General features: G+C 45.5%; 1 protein-coding gene across 1 annotated transcript in view; it reads right to left on the reverse strand.

Moving 5' to 3' along the window:
* The window catches only part of Abcc1 (ATP binding cassette subfamily C member 1), a 129,278-nt gene extending 116,406 nt beyond the window's left edge, over window positions 1–12,872 (reverse strand). The window contains exon 1 of the mRNA XM_059269931.1: window positions 12,771–12,872. Coding sequence (XP_059125914.1) covers window positions 12,771–12,818 — 48 coding nt within the window. The 5' untranslated portion in view covers window positions 12,819–12,872. The remainder of the gene's footprint in view (window positions 1–12,770) is intronic.
* Between the last annotated feature and the right edge of the window lie 2,336 nt (window positions 12,873–15,208).

Here is a 15,208-nt window from a genome sequence, read left to right on the forward strand (position 1 = left end):
ATCTGGCTCTGGGTTTTCTATTAATAAGACTGTTTAGCAATTCATATTACATTGGTCCTCATTTGGTCCTCCATCTTGTCCTGGGGATGCCCACGGCTACAGGCTGTAGTGACTCCTTTTCCCCCTCTCATCCATGAGAACTGTGATTTCTTGGGACATTTATGACTCGGACTTTCACTCTTTTCCTCTCCTCCATCTTGGCTGGTGACCTCATCATGATGCAGACAGCCATGTGGTTGGCAGCCATCTTTTACTAAGGTTTACTAAGGTTAAAAATACATTTAGCCCTGATGACCTCTCTATTCATTTTATTTCTTTCTAGAATAAGGAAGCAACAAGCCTCAAATATTTGGGATTGGTATGGATTTTTTGTATGATAATAGAGATGTAAAGCTATATTTGATTCAACACTGGTTTATAGTATACTCTACATGATAATAGAAATTTAAATTTATAAAGATCTAATTCAGATTAATAAAAGCTAACAGATTTACATCTATTTCTTCTAGAAAATTTAAATAAATGTCATACGTTTGATAAATGGGGTATCTAATAAACAAGATATATATTCTATGATGAAGTTTCTGGTCCCCCAAGAGGGTATTTTTCTCAGAGGGTCCTTTTCTCAGAGTTGGGCTACTCCCCGACTCATAAGCCCCTTTTTCCTGTTCCCATTCGGCCCTGGGATCTTTACCCTGTCACTCTTCTTTGCCTTCTCAGGAGACAGTAAGTCCTAGCCTTATGAAAGCTGCTAACGTATTGGAGACTTAGGGACTACTAGTTGACAGTCAGCCATTCATACTTAATGGACAGATAGTCCTCAAATGCTCAGAGATCTGCAGAATATGGCACTTAAAATGTTGATCAAAAAGCTTATTATATCAGACAGAGACTCCCAGATCCTAACAGTGACCCAAGGTCTCCGAAGATTACTAGGCATCATGATATCTCCACCTGGATTATGGTAATGCTGACTTCTGGGCAAGATGCCCCAATGTGACACCTGCCATCAGGACCTGGGCCAGACTGTGGACAAACAGCAGGACATCAGAGAATTGATTGAACCCTTTTTGCCTAGACAAAGTAAGATCAGTCTTCCCTATGTCCCTCTTCCACAGAAAAAACTCCCACCTTATGGGCCTGGTAGCTGAAGTTGATGCTGTTCTGATACTTCTGCCTCCAACAATGTGGAGACCTGGGTATGGCTAACTGGGTATGGACTGGTCCCTGTCATCTTTAATAGATTTGAAAGCTGCTTGGTCTGCACTCAGGTATGATTTATCCTTCTCAGATCTCTGATTCCATTTGATGACCAGGCTTTGCTTCAGCTGCCTTCTCAGTTCTCTATGTAAAACTCACAGGTCTCCCTCTCCTAGGGCTACTACTAAGTCTAGACACAATTTACCTTGTTACCAGATCAGATAAACTCACAGAACAGAATTCAATGTAACTTTTTACTATTGACTGCTCTCAGTATCTACTGGAGAATTAGATAAAAGAAACAGCTTTAAGGTTTGTTTATATGAGTATAGGAAAGCTGTCTCACTTCTTTTCACTTACACATCCTTCTCAGATCTGATGATGTTTAGGGAAGCCTCCCTCCTCCTTCACTCACTCAACCACTTCCATTCAGTAAAATTCCTCTGGTTATAGAATTAAAGATATGTTTCATTGGGCTGAAGCCAGGAAATGTTCATACCTTTTAGCCAAAAGCCATAGCTTTTGCTATGACACCAAGATGTAAATCTGTTCCAGTTGCTTTACAGACATTTACAAGTCCCTGCACAGATCGACCCCTCCTCCAGACTAGTGCCAAGGCCAATCAACAGGAGGTCCTCCAGGTAAGCAGCCCCTGCACCAGCTCCGAGGATGCAAACCAGGCAAATACTGACAGGTTAACTTCACCCACATGCCCACTCATAAAAACTCTGTTATCTCCTAATTCATTGACACTTTTTACAGGATAGAGGCATTTCCACCTCCAGAGAAACAGCAGATGTGATGGCTCCTGTACTCCTGATTTGGTGTGCCATTCCCCCAAGCTTCTGAACATCACTGCTGCAACCTGTCTTTTCAACTCCTTCAAGGAACAGATGCCTGAGAGATCTCCACAATGACAGCTAACTGAATGCTTCTTCACTCACACCTCTCGCCATGTGTGACTCCCAACTTCCCCCTCCCTACTTCTCCCCTTAGCAACAGGAAGCAGTCTTGAGAATCCAGCACCCTCATTCCCCCCTACTTGTTATCCATAACTTACCTTTTTATAATAATCAAAAGGGATGAATGTTAGAATTCTGACCCACCCCTTGGGGACCCACCCAGCATCCTGACATTATCTTATGTAAAGTCCCCTTCAAGAAAAAACTCTTCCCCCTTCACTCTCTCTCTACCACTTCTCACCAGAGGTACCATGCACCTCTCTCTCTCTCTCTCTCTCTCCCTCCCTTCCCCCCTCTATAATAATAAAACTTTCCATGTAGATGTCACATCTGCCACGTGAGTAACTTTCCACTGCACCATGCCACTATCTGCATGGAATGCCTCACCCACGGCAGTTCACCTTGGTCCAAACCCACCAAAGCCTCTCGAACTGTTTCACAACATTAACACTTGGGAGGGGAAGGAGTTAGTTCAAGGTCATCCTTGGCTACATAAGGAGTTTGAGGGCAACCTGGGCTCTGTCTCAAAAAAAGAAAGAAAGAAAAAGAAAAAAAGGAGGAGCACCATCAAGAAAACTGTGGTCTAGTTTTTAAAGACATTTTCTAGAAACCAGAAGAAAATCTACCTAACCAAAAAGGAAAAGACTTCATTGTCATCAAAAGCTGTTTCAAAGTAGAATCAAAGGTGGCTGGAAAGTGACAATCCCAGCTCAGTCTTATCTTGTAAGCTTTTAGCTAAGGTTCTGAACCACAGGTGAGACAGGGGGTGGGAGGAGGGTACAAGCTTAATTTAAACACAGAGATCTGGGGCTGAGGTGATTCCATCCTCAGCACAGCACCTTCCACCTGCTCCACCAGATAGATCAAAGGTCCTGACTGTCTTGGACAAACACAGCTCCCTCCCTAGCCCGGCTGGCAGAGCACCCACCTGGGATTCTAGTCCCTTCTGCTAGGCTCCATGCTGCTGCAAGCCGCAGGAAAACGTAATAGAATTCAGCTACTATCACAAAGGCTACTACTTGGAAAAGTCAAGGACTTCTCCAAAGGTCAAGCCATGGTTTAAGAAGTCTTGGTGAAATTTTAGCTTTTGTATATATATTAGTTGGTTCCTACAGTGATTTTCTTGTAATGCTATGCATGCTTCTAAGAACTCTTAACAGTGTATTTATTTAAAATACCTATCAAGCATCCAAAGCCAAACAAAACAACACTTGTCTCCTAGGTCAGGTAGATAGCTTTATTTCTTGTGCTATTTAGGGTGAGACCCTCCTTCCTTACAGCCTTACTAATAGACTCCTAATTTCTTACCTAACCACTTCTAGGAATGTAGATTGAGCACATAAATTCCCTTCTTGACTAATGGATCATTAGCATTCATTTTGGTTGTAAAAGAAAGCCTGACGGGCCACTGCCTGAGGAAAATTCTTACCTGCCTTTATGACCCCTTAAGAATTTAAGCCTGGTCACCTTGCATTGCCAGAGGATCACTATGGGTTGGGTTTATAACTGTACACCTCAGAGACTTGAGAGGATTTAGAGGTATAAGGAGACAAAGAGGAGGAAAGGAGTGGAGAACTTGAGGATACAGAACAGAAAGGGATAAGGAGGATTTTGACCAGAGAAAACATGTGGACGAGATGGAAGATGAGGAAGAACCAGATGGGGAAGTACTAGCTGGGTAAGTACGAGATTTGAAGGACCTAGATGAGGCAGAATCAAGATGAGAGAATTAAGATAGAACTTAAGAGGGAACAGTAGATAAATATAGAGAGAAATTAGGCAAGAAAGGAGCTATGCATGAGAACAGAACTGAAGCTATGTAGATAGGATTTTATCTCAGAGGAATAAAGTAGACGGACAAAGAGCTTGGTGTACTTAGATTCATTTCCCGAAAATAATTCTCACCATTTGTAGTTTCTCTCCTGAGCCCCTGGGAAGTATAATATTAAGGTTGGTCCTTTTAATATTATACAAGACCATGCATCTGTGAAAAGCTTCAGGCAGGGCTTTAAAGAGACAGTTCAACTAGTCCTATAATTCCTCTGAGCTTTTAAAGTTCAGTGATACAGAGCCAGGGATGGAGCTGAGTAGGCAGAGTGCTCACCTAGCATTTGTGAAGCCAATTTCCATCCCAACTCTCAAGAAATTGAGTCACTGATATTCCCTTTAATCCCAGCACTCAGGAAGGAGAGGCAGGATGAGAGGTTCAAGATCACCCTCTGCTACACATTAAGTTCAAAGCCAATCTGGGCTGCATGGCACTCGATCTCAAATATGTACATAGGGGCTGGATATAGCTGAGCAGTTAAGAGCACAGGCTGCTCTTGCAGAGGACTCAGGTCCAATTCCTAGCATGACATGGCAGCTCATAACCATCTGTAACTCCTGTTCCAGAGGATCCATTGCCCTCTCTTTGCCTCTGCAGGCAGCAGACAAACATGTGATTATACTCATACACATAAAACAAAAACAAATGTGTGTGTGTGTGTGTGTGTGTGTGTGTGTATACATTATATTCTGTGCTACTGTGACCACATCATGCTCCTCAGGATCTTTGCTGTGGGATGTCTTTCTGTATGCTGTGAATATGTGTTGCTCTGATTGGTTGATAAATAAAGCTGTTTGGCCAATGGTGAGGCAGAATGAGGTTAGGCAGTACATTCGAGCTGAGGAGAAAAAGAAAGGAGAGTGGGGCAGATGTTGCTAGCCGCCACCAGGAGAAGCAAGATGTAAAGCACCAGTAAGCCACAAGCCACATGGCAAAGTATAGAAATGGGTTACTTCAAGATATAAGAGCTAGCTAGCAAGAAGCGTGCCATGGCCATAGTTTGAAAATAATATAAGCCTCTGTATGTTTATTTGAGTCTGAGTGGCTGCAGGTCGGGCAGGACATAGAAAAACTTCCAAGTACAGACCTTTGCATGAGTTTTCATTCTTTCTGGGACTTTTGTTCCATATCCTTACATAGCCAGCTCTACCACCAAGATGTTGGGAGAAAACGTCACTTGTTGTTAAGGTGGTTTATACTCACCCTCATTCCTCCTGGTTTAGGTCTCTGTGTGGTTTATCATGATCTGGAATTGTTTGTGACATTCCTAGCACAAACCCCAGGAGGACATGGACCTGACCTGTCTTGTTTACAACTACATAGTAGATGCTTAATAAACTTAGAAGATGTTCAATTAAAAAAAAAAATGGAGGTGGGTGATTGTGGAGGAACATGGGAACAAATAAGATCTTAAAAGCCACACCAAAGCTCTCTAAAGTTCAGCACTTAATCCATGCTCTCTGTAAACAGTGTCCCCAAGCAGTCACCACCCCAAAAGGTCAAGGAAACTGAGGTTCTCAGAGAGTAAACTCAGAAAAAGGCAGGGAAAAGTTTCATAAAAATCTTCTTTATGACTTGAGGGTGGCAGCCACCCTCCCTGATCACTAACCCCAAGGATGAGTCTAACAGGCAAATCAAGACAGCAATAGACTCTGGACTTGGTTGCCGGCTACTTAACCTGAAGCAGTTCAAAGTGAGAGAGTAGAAAGCCAGGTGTGGTGGTACACACCTACAATCCAGCACTGAGGAGACTGAGGAAGAAGGAAGTAAAGTTCCAGGACATGCTGTCTCGGAGGGAATGAGAGCTGTGGAGCTAAGTGGGTCTAGTGCCCTCTCAGCACCCATGTAAAAGCTGAGTGCATGCATTTCTAATCCCAGGGTAGGAAAGCAGAGACAGAAAGTAGCAGAAGCCCTATGGCCAGTAAGCTTAACTAAATGGGTAAGCTCCAGGTTCAGTGAGACTTCATCTCATAAAATGAATATCCATCTCTAGCCTCCACTTATGAACAAAAAAGAATGAATGGCTGGGCATGGTAAGCACCCTTTAATCTGAGCATTCAAGAGGCAGAGGCTCTGAGTTTGAGGCCAATGAGAGCTACCCAGTGAGACCTTCTCTAAAAAGAAAGAAAGAAAAAACAAACAAAAAACAAAGGGGTAGAGCCTCATAGCTACTCTCTATGTCAAAGACATTTTCACTGGTGACACCAAACTGTCCCCTACACACCAACAGGAAGAGTGGATGGGGGAAAACAGCTCTTGTGAAGGAAGGAAACAGACCAGGCCACTCCAAGTTCCCTCTCGGCTAACTGGAGTTTAACTTCTTTCAAGCTCCAGGGCAACTCCACATCAATTACCCAATAAGCTGCACAGCTGAAAGCCCAGGAACTCCAGGGGAAGGTAGACTTCTAACCTAAAGTTGGTCCTCCATCTTCGTCTATATCAACGACTGTGAATTAACTCCCAAGGGACATTTGGTACTGCCTGGAGGCATTTTTGGTTGTTGTAACAAGGATAGGTATGCCCGGCAACCTGTGGGCAGAGGCCAGGGTGTTGTCAAATACCCTGAAGTACCCAGGGTGGCCCTACACCACAAAGAACAATGTGGTCCAACCATGAACAGGGCTGGGGTTGAGAAAGTAGGCCCTATTTTCCCACACCTCAATGCTCCCATAAATACAGTGTCTTACCATAATATGGCATCCTCAATCAGCTAACCCCAAGGAAAAAAGGAAAAAGACAGGCACACACCTCCATCAGGGCAGATGATATCCCCAATTTCTTGTCAAGCTAGGAGAAGCTTGCTCCAGGATGTCTGGGATCTTCTTAGGACCCCAACTTTTAAGACTTTTATAAAAGTTCAGGCCAGTTTTTACAAGCTGGTGTTTTTACTGACCATTAAGATCTGGTCATAAAAGCCAGGCCTTTCCCTAATTGGAAAATCTAGAGCCTACAGGCATATCAGATATCTGTTTCAGGATCCTAGGGTACCCAGGAGAACAACCCTCAGCCACCCTCTCCTGCTCAGGCAAACATACCTGGGACTGAGGAAGAGTCTTCATGTCGTCAGTCAGGCCAGATGGGGATGAGGTGCAGCTGAGCAACTGAGCACTTGCCTATTTATTTAAGACCCTGGGTTCATTCCCCAGAAACACACACAGAAAGCATTAAGGAAAGAAACTAAGGGCTGGAGAAATGACTCAGTTAAAAGCCTATACTGCTTTTGCCAAGGATCCAAGTTCAGTTCCCATCACCTGCATCAGGCAGCTCATAATTGCCTATAACTCCAACTGAGAGCATCCAAATGTTTGGCTTCCTCAAGCACCTACACACATGCCCATATATACAAACACACAGAGACAGAGACACAGAGAAAATTAAAAATCAGCATGGTGCAACATACCTTTAATCTCAATACTCTACCCCCTCCAAAAAATTATCTATCTATATAAATATAGATATGTAATTTAAAAAAAAAAAGCCAGGTGGCAATAGCACACATTTTTAATTCCAGCACTCAGAAGGCAGAGGCAGGCAGAACACATTTTTAATTCCAGCACTCAGAAGGCAGAGACAGACAGATCTCTGAGTTCCAGGCCAACGTGGTCTACAGATTGAGTTCCAGGACAGCCAAGGCTACAGAGAAATCCTGTCTAGAAAAAAACCAAAAAAATTAATTAACTAATTAATTAATCCCAGTAGCCTGGAGGCAAAGGCAGGCCCATCTCTGTGTATTTGAGGCCAGCCTGGTCTATAGAGTGAGTTCTAGGCCAGCCAGAGTTATATAGTAAGGCCGTGCTTTGATGATGATGTTCATGTTGATGATGATGATGATGAATCTTTTTTTAAAAATCTAAAAGCCAGGCTTGGTGGCACACATCTAATCCCAGCACTTGGGAGACTGAGGCAAGATGATGAAGAGTTTAAAGCAAGCCTAGACTACTCAGTAAGATCCAAGCCAACCTTTGCCCCTGCCAGACCTTGTCCCAAACAAACAAAACTTAATAACCTACTGAGTCGGGTAAGCCCTAGTTCAGCCACCTTAAGGTTGGGCTATGAAGCAATAGATCTCAATTCAAATACTAACAGACAGATGCCACATGGACTCTACCCAGAAAGAGCGCCAACCAGGTGTGAGAAAGTACAAGCAGAGACAATGGACACTTGGCCTTCCAAGAGAGCAGCAGTAAGGAGGAGCGGGTTCTATAGGCCTGTTTTCCAGGAGCAGCTACAGTGAGGCCCAGTGCTGTCCAATATTTTTTAAGAAAAGCCAGAAAGCCAGGATTTATGCAAAATCCTCCAGTAATTAAATATCAGGAATGACAGTGTTCACATAATTATGGTTATGGTACATGCCTGTAGTCCCAGCACTTGGGAGGCTCAGGCAAGAGAATCAGTAGTTCGGGGTCATCCTCAGCTACATTGCAAGTTTGAAGCCAGCCTGGGTTATATAAGTGTAATAAAAAATAAAATATTAAAGATTAAGTAAATAAACAAAGTCAAGCCAGCCTAGAGGTAGGCTAGATCTAAAACCCAATTCAGAACATGTGTCTCAGGCATACATACTCAAACACTGAAACCAGGTCTACTGGCACCAGCCTATAACCCCAGCACTTAGGAGGCTGAGGCAAGAGGATAGTAAGTTCCAGGCTAGCCTGAGCTACAAAGCAAGATTCTGTCTCAAAAATAAAACAACAAAAAGTCAGACATGGTGGCATATACCTTCAATCTCAATACTTAGGAGGTAGGCAGGTGGCCTATGAGTTTGAAGCTAGCTTGGTCTACACATCAAGTTCCAGATCATCATTATATAGGAGATTCTGTCTATAAATAAATAAATACATTTTATTTAGTTTTATTTATTTGTTCAAATGGATGAGCCTACTGGATGCAAGGCACCGGGCCCAGGGGAAAACAGATGAACATGACCTCACTGGACTATTGCAAGACAAAATACAAAACACAGAATAACATTTTATCCTGAATGTCTCAAAGAGAGACTTCAAGGAAACTTGAAAGCTATTCTAGGGTTTTAGGTCATTTATTCATTCAACAAGTAATTCCTGAGCACCAGATGCTGTCTTAGATACTAGGACTGGAGTCACATACACAGCAAAGAAGTAAGTAAACTCTTTGATGTATGAGAACAAGAGCTATGAGGTGGGAGCAGAAAACTGGGTGTACGAGAAGTGGCAGGGGTCAGGGAAAAGATGCTTGAGGAATCCCTGTGCCTGGAGAGAAGAGAGTAACCAAGAAAGCAGATCAGCAGAGAGAGCGAGCAGGGCCAGATGCTCCAGAGCTGGTTGAACACAATGACTGGGGAGCCACTGAAGGGTGCTGAGCAGAGGAAAGGTAGGATCTGGTCTGTGTCTGTCTGTCTCCTCCCCCCAACCCCCAGGAAGCCATTGAAGGGTGCTGAGCAGAGGAAAGGCAGGGTTTGGTCTGCCCCCCTTCTTTCTCACTATGGTGGGGGTTTTGTTTGTTTGTTTGTTTTGTTTTATTTTGTTTTTTTTCCAAGACAGGGTTTCTTTGTGTAACAGTCCTTCCTGGCTGTCCTGGAACTTGCTCTGTAGACCAGGCTGGCCTCAAACTCAGAGAGCTCTACCTGCCTCTGCCTTCTGAGTGCTAGGTCTGGTGTGTCTTAATAGGATTCCTCTGGGCTGGAATTGGAGTTCAGCAGAGAAGAGTATGCCTAGCAGTTGCCAGGCCCTGATTCTATCCCCAGCATCACAAAAGAATAAAAATCAAAACCATGTTCTCTGGCTGCTGGACTGATACTAGACTGCAGGGATCAAGGGGAGGGCAGAGAAAAAGTGACAGGAAGCTGGGTGTGGTGGTACAGGACTGTTATTCCAGTTCCTGGGGAAGTTCAGGCAGGAGGATCACAAGTTCAGGACCCACGTGGGCTACAGAGTTTAAGAACAGCCTGGGTAGTTTAGTGAGATTCTTGTCTCAAAATAAAAAGCAAAAGAGGACTGCGGGTGCCAGTAGCTCAGTGTATTAAGACCCTAGGTTCAGTCCCCAGCCCTACAAAAACAAACAGTGTTCAAAAGCAGTAACAAGTCAGTAGATGGCACCTCAGGCCCCAGGAGGCAGCCCTGACAAGTTTGGATACATTCTGCAAGAACAGGCAGATAGACAGTAGGAGGGAACAAGAATCAAGGACACCACAGGTTTTGGCCACCAAGAGAAAGGACTACCTTCCCTGAAGACAGAGCAGCAAAGGTGTCCCAGCTCCTCTCAGGATACAGTAACATAGGCATGTCCCTGAGGCCCCCCCCAGGTGTTCTGTGAACACCCTCCAAGTCAAGTTAACAAACAGAAGAGGCTCTGTCACCCACCACCATGCTCTCAAGGTGAAGCACCTCCAAGAGTGAAAGGAGTCCAGCAAGCTCCAGGAAAGACACACACACACACACACACACACACACACACACACACCCCTCTGGTCTCAGCCAGAGAGGCAGTTGCCATTTGCTATGTACTCCATTATTACACATGGGGAAACTGAGGTACACAGAAAAAAAGTAACCCATCTTAGCTGCAGAACCAGTGTTTAACACAATGATAGTTTGTGTGAGGCCCTAGGTTCAATCTCAGAGGGTGGGGAGTGTGGGTGCCTGCCTATCATGAGGTAAGTCTGTGATGACTGCAACACTTAGCTTTGGAAGACCCAAGCCACCTGCTTCAGTTTGCTGTCCTTTGAGGCACAGTCTCACTCTAAACCAAGCTGCCCTGAAACTCTTAATCCTTCTGCCTCAGCTTCCCAAGTGCTGCAATTGCAGGTATGTGCCTCTACCAGGCTTTCAGCCCACTCTGTATTGTGTTTGGATTCTCTAGCTACAGGGAAGTTCTTGCTTGCCAACTGCCCTCTCACTCATTCTGGTTCCAGGACTCCAGAAACAGGGCGTCCAGCAAGCCTAGACCAGTGGGAGGAGGGGCATAGGAAGTCTCCAAGATGAAAATTGAGGGAGGATGGGAACCTGCCTAAGGTGAAGCACACTTTATCTATCTTAATTTTCTGTGGCAAAAAGTCCCTAGAAAGAGAGAACATAAAACTGGGTTTCTTGCCGGGCGGTGGTGGCGCACGCCTTTAATCCCAGCACTTGGGAGGCAGAGCCAGGCGGATCTCTGTGAGTTCGAGGCCAGCCTGGACTACCAAGTGAGTTCCAGGAAAGGCGCAAAGCTACACAGAGAAATCCTGTCTCGAAAAAAACCAAAAAAAAAAAAAAAAAAAAAAAAAACCTGGGTTTCTTGGGTAGCCTTCTTATCTGATTAGAAGATAGAGAACACCCCAAACACGTTTTGGTCATCACTGCCCAGCAATAAAATACATCCTAGTATGGGTTAGCAAGATACTTGCTGCCTAAAGACCTGAGTTCAATCTTCAGACCCCACATGGTGGAAGGAGAGAACCACCCCCACCTCAGGTTTCTGACTTACACATGTGTGACATGGTATGCATGCCTTCATACATACATTATATATAATATATATTATACATAAAGTATGTGTGTATGTATATGTATGTATATGCAAAATATACACATTGGTAGAGAATCTAATGTCTAGTCAACCCACTTTCGCCCACCACAAGAGAAGAAAATAAACCAGGAAATACACCAGCATCCAAGTAACACTGAGCCAGATTCCTGCGGGTCCTTGCAGAATAATTCTGTTTTCTCCACACACTGCACAAGGGTAAAAAACACACAAGTGTTCCTCTGTGGCAAACAGGCACCAATCTCTTGCAGACGCCTGAATGCTAATCACTAGCATTGTTTTCAGCCCTGGAGAAACCTCCAGCTTTGTGGCTTTAAAATGGGAGTCATATTTAAGTGTGGTAAGTTTCTCGACCAAAAATGGCACCCTTCCTCACCCAAAACACTGAAGTCTGCCAGTGGGCCTTCATAGGTCACCACTCCTATCAGGGAGGTACCCCAAAACAGAACAAGAAAATACTTATGGGCACTAATCAGTGACTAAGAAACGGGTGTTTTTCCTGTTTCTCAAACAGAAAGAAAAGTCATTGTGTCCAGGCTGTCCTATTGTATTCACTAAATAATCAGTACAGCATGATACAGGAGTGTTCTGGAACAATGGGCAAATCGCATTACGGGGACATGAAATCCAGAAGCACTGGGGATTAGAGCAGTCAGTCAGGGAACCCAGCCTAGGATCATTTCAGAAGAAAGCTACCTGGAGAGGACCTGAAGTCCCCGGAATATCCCCAGAGCCTCACAATGTGGAAGGCACTCTACCAGGGTCCCAGGCATCTTCCACTGTACCCCAAACTCACAAAGTGGGGTAGAAGGGACTCCTACCCTTCACTTGGGCTTATCCTTCCTGTTTCCTTAAACTTTCCTGGTAGCATTTAGGCAGAAAGGAAGGAAAGGATGAGAAAAAACATGATACCAGAGAATAGGAAGGTAACAGAGCTCGCTGGGTGTTCAGAGATGAGGTGTGTGCTGAGAATGGGGATTCTATCCTCACAAAGGACGGAAAACCCCCACTTTGCTGCCTCCAGATCAAGCGTCCCCTCTCAGGGCAGAAACCCAAAGCACAGAGGCCCCTCCCCGCACACGCCCAGCTCTCCCGGAACCGGGTCCCCAGAGTCTGGCCGCCGGGGCTGCTCCCGGGCCCGGGTGGCGGGTCCTCACGTCTGCAGAGCGGAGCTCGGGCTGGGGAGCAGCTGGGCCCGCGCGTCTCAGAGTCCCCCGCGCCCCCCGCGTCCCCAGAACCTTCCCGGCCACCCCTCGCCGCACCCGCGGCCCACCACCTACCCAAAGCGGGTCGGAGCCATCAGCGCTGCAAAAGCTGCGCAGCGCCATGCGGGCGGCCGGCTGAGCGAGGAGCCGCAGCGTCGCGCGGTTGGCCCGCGTCACCGGGATGCAGCCCCGCCCCGCGCCGCCCCGCGCCGCCCTGCCCCGCCCCGCCCCGCCCCGCTCCGCGCGTGGGAGCAAGCGAGGCCACTCGGTGTCCCGGGCTGGGCCTGTAGGCCGCGTCTGCAGCTTCCACCCCCTGCCGGTTCCTAACGCCGACAGGGCCGTGAGGAACCCAGCACTGGGCCCTCCACGCCCTGGCTTCGTCCTAGGCGATCCTAACTCTATAGTCTTTCCCCTGCTGCGGGATTTGGAGCTATTTCCTTGACAGTCAACTGGCTTGCAGCTGGCGGGGTAAGGATGTGCGCTCCCAAGAAAGGAAAGGGAATAGGGAAACTGAGACTAAGAGAGGTGAGGAAACTCGCTCAGGGCCACTCAATGAGTAGAAGTGGAGTTCGTTCGAATCAGGAGCCTTATGATTCCATCCTAAACACTGAGATCTCCATCCTAAACACCTGTTGCCACCCCTCCTCCCATGGTCTGCAAAGCACCCTGGGAATTTCTCCGCTTTGAGTGCCGCCAGGAAATAAGTCCTTTCCTTGTTGCTTGGTAGGGATTTGGGGACAGGATCTCATATAACTAAGTTTGGCCTCTAATGCACTACGCAGGTGAAGATGACCTTGAACTTCTGATCCTCATGCCTCCCCACACACACACACACACACACTTTTTTTGAGACAGGGTTTCTCTGTGTAGCCCCTGGCTGCCCTGGAACTCGATTTGTAAACTAGGCTGGCCTTGAACTCAGCGATCCACCTGCCTCTGCCTCTCAAGTGCTGTGATTAAAGGCATACACCACCAACGCTGAGCCATGCCTCAGCTTCTTGATAACCTAGCCAACTGGGTTAATGTGGTGCTGAGAATAGAACCCAGGGCTTCATCCATGCTAAGCAAGCACTCTACCAACTGAGCTATGCCACTCCAGCCCCTCGAAAATATTTTAATTAAAAAATAATAATAAAGGTAAATGAGGAGGATAAGCATAATTTATGAGGATCGACCACAAGCCAGAGAATGTGTTAGGTAATGGAAGCAGAGCCTACACCTACCCCATGAAGTAGGCCTGGCAACAACCCAGTTATTGATCTTCATCTCAGAAGCAAGGACACTGAAGTCTAGACACCTAAGACTACTTAACAAGGTTGCAGAGCAACTCAAGGCTTCATGCTTAACAATATACACACATTAACCTAAAACTCATTCATTAACCCATAAAGTACATAGTATTATTCTTCCTCTTTTTCAGATTAGAGACCAAAACAGAAAGCAGAAGCAACTTGTCAAAGATCATTTACATGACCAATGACTGAGCCCAGCTTTGTAACAAGGCAGTCCTACTGGAAGTTGGGGGAGAGAATAAATTAATAATACTCACCACTGTATGATACTGCCTCAATACTGCTTAAGATATAGAAACTGAAGAGCTGGGCTCCAACAATGCCTCCCCTCTCTCCTCCCCTTCTTAGGTGTCCACCTGATGCACAGTCCCCATTAGCATGTGCACAAACAGCTACAGCAAATAAAACAAAGAACAGAGCATGAGACCCCCACATACACAAAGTTCTTAATGAGGGAAGAAGGAAGGACACAGGATTTTTCTGTGATTCTTTGACTGGTCCAGGTCCTGCTCAATAGAGTGAGGGTTTGTTTGTTATTGTTATAGTAACATTACTTAATTATTTCTATGTGTGTATGTGTGTGGGTATGCATGTAAATATCTACTTGTGGCAGTCAGAGGACAGCCTAGGAGAGTTGTTTCTCTTGGAATCCCCAGGGCTCAAAGGATCTAACTCAGATCATCAGGCTTGGCAGTAAGTGCCTTTGCCTGTAGAGCCATCTCTATGAGTGAGTTTTTAAAGGACAATTACTTTCAGGTGGCAATGCTCAATTCACTGTTACCCATATTTACTGAGCATCTGCTGTATACTTGGGTCATGCTAGGGCATGTTCAAATCTGATAGACCTTAGAGTGGAGCTGGATTGTCAAGTTTTAATGGTGAGGCAGCAGCTATTACCCACATAATTTCATAACAGAAAGTGTGTTTACAACTGTTGCAAAATCCAGGAAGAAAGGGGGATAAAGAGGGTCTAAAGGGGGCCGGGCCTGCTCAGGTAAAAGTCAAAAAGACTTTCTGGAAAGCTTTTGAACTAAACACAAACAGAGTTGAGATTCCAGCATGGACTGTGTCCTGAGCTGAAGAAAGCCTATAAGCAGCCAAGACTGGTTTTGTGTGCCCATGATCTCAGTATTTGGGAGGCTGAGGAAGGAAGATCTTGAGTTTTAGCTCGTAAGTACTGATGCACAAGCATGAGAACCTGGGTTCTGATCTCCTGTATCC

Source organism: Peromyscus eremicus, chromosome 8a (genome assembly GCF_949786415.1).
Source record: "Peromyscus eremicus chromosome 8a, PerEre_H2_v1, whole genome shotgun sequence".
Lineage (NCBI taxonomy): Eukaryota > Metazoa > Chordata > Mammalia > Rodentia > Cricetidae > Peromyscus > Peromyscus eremicus.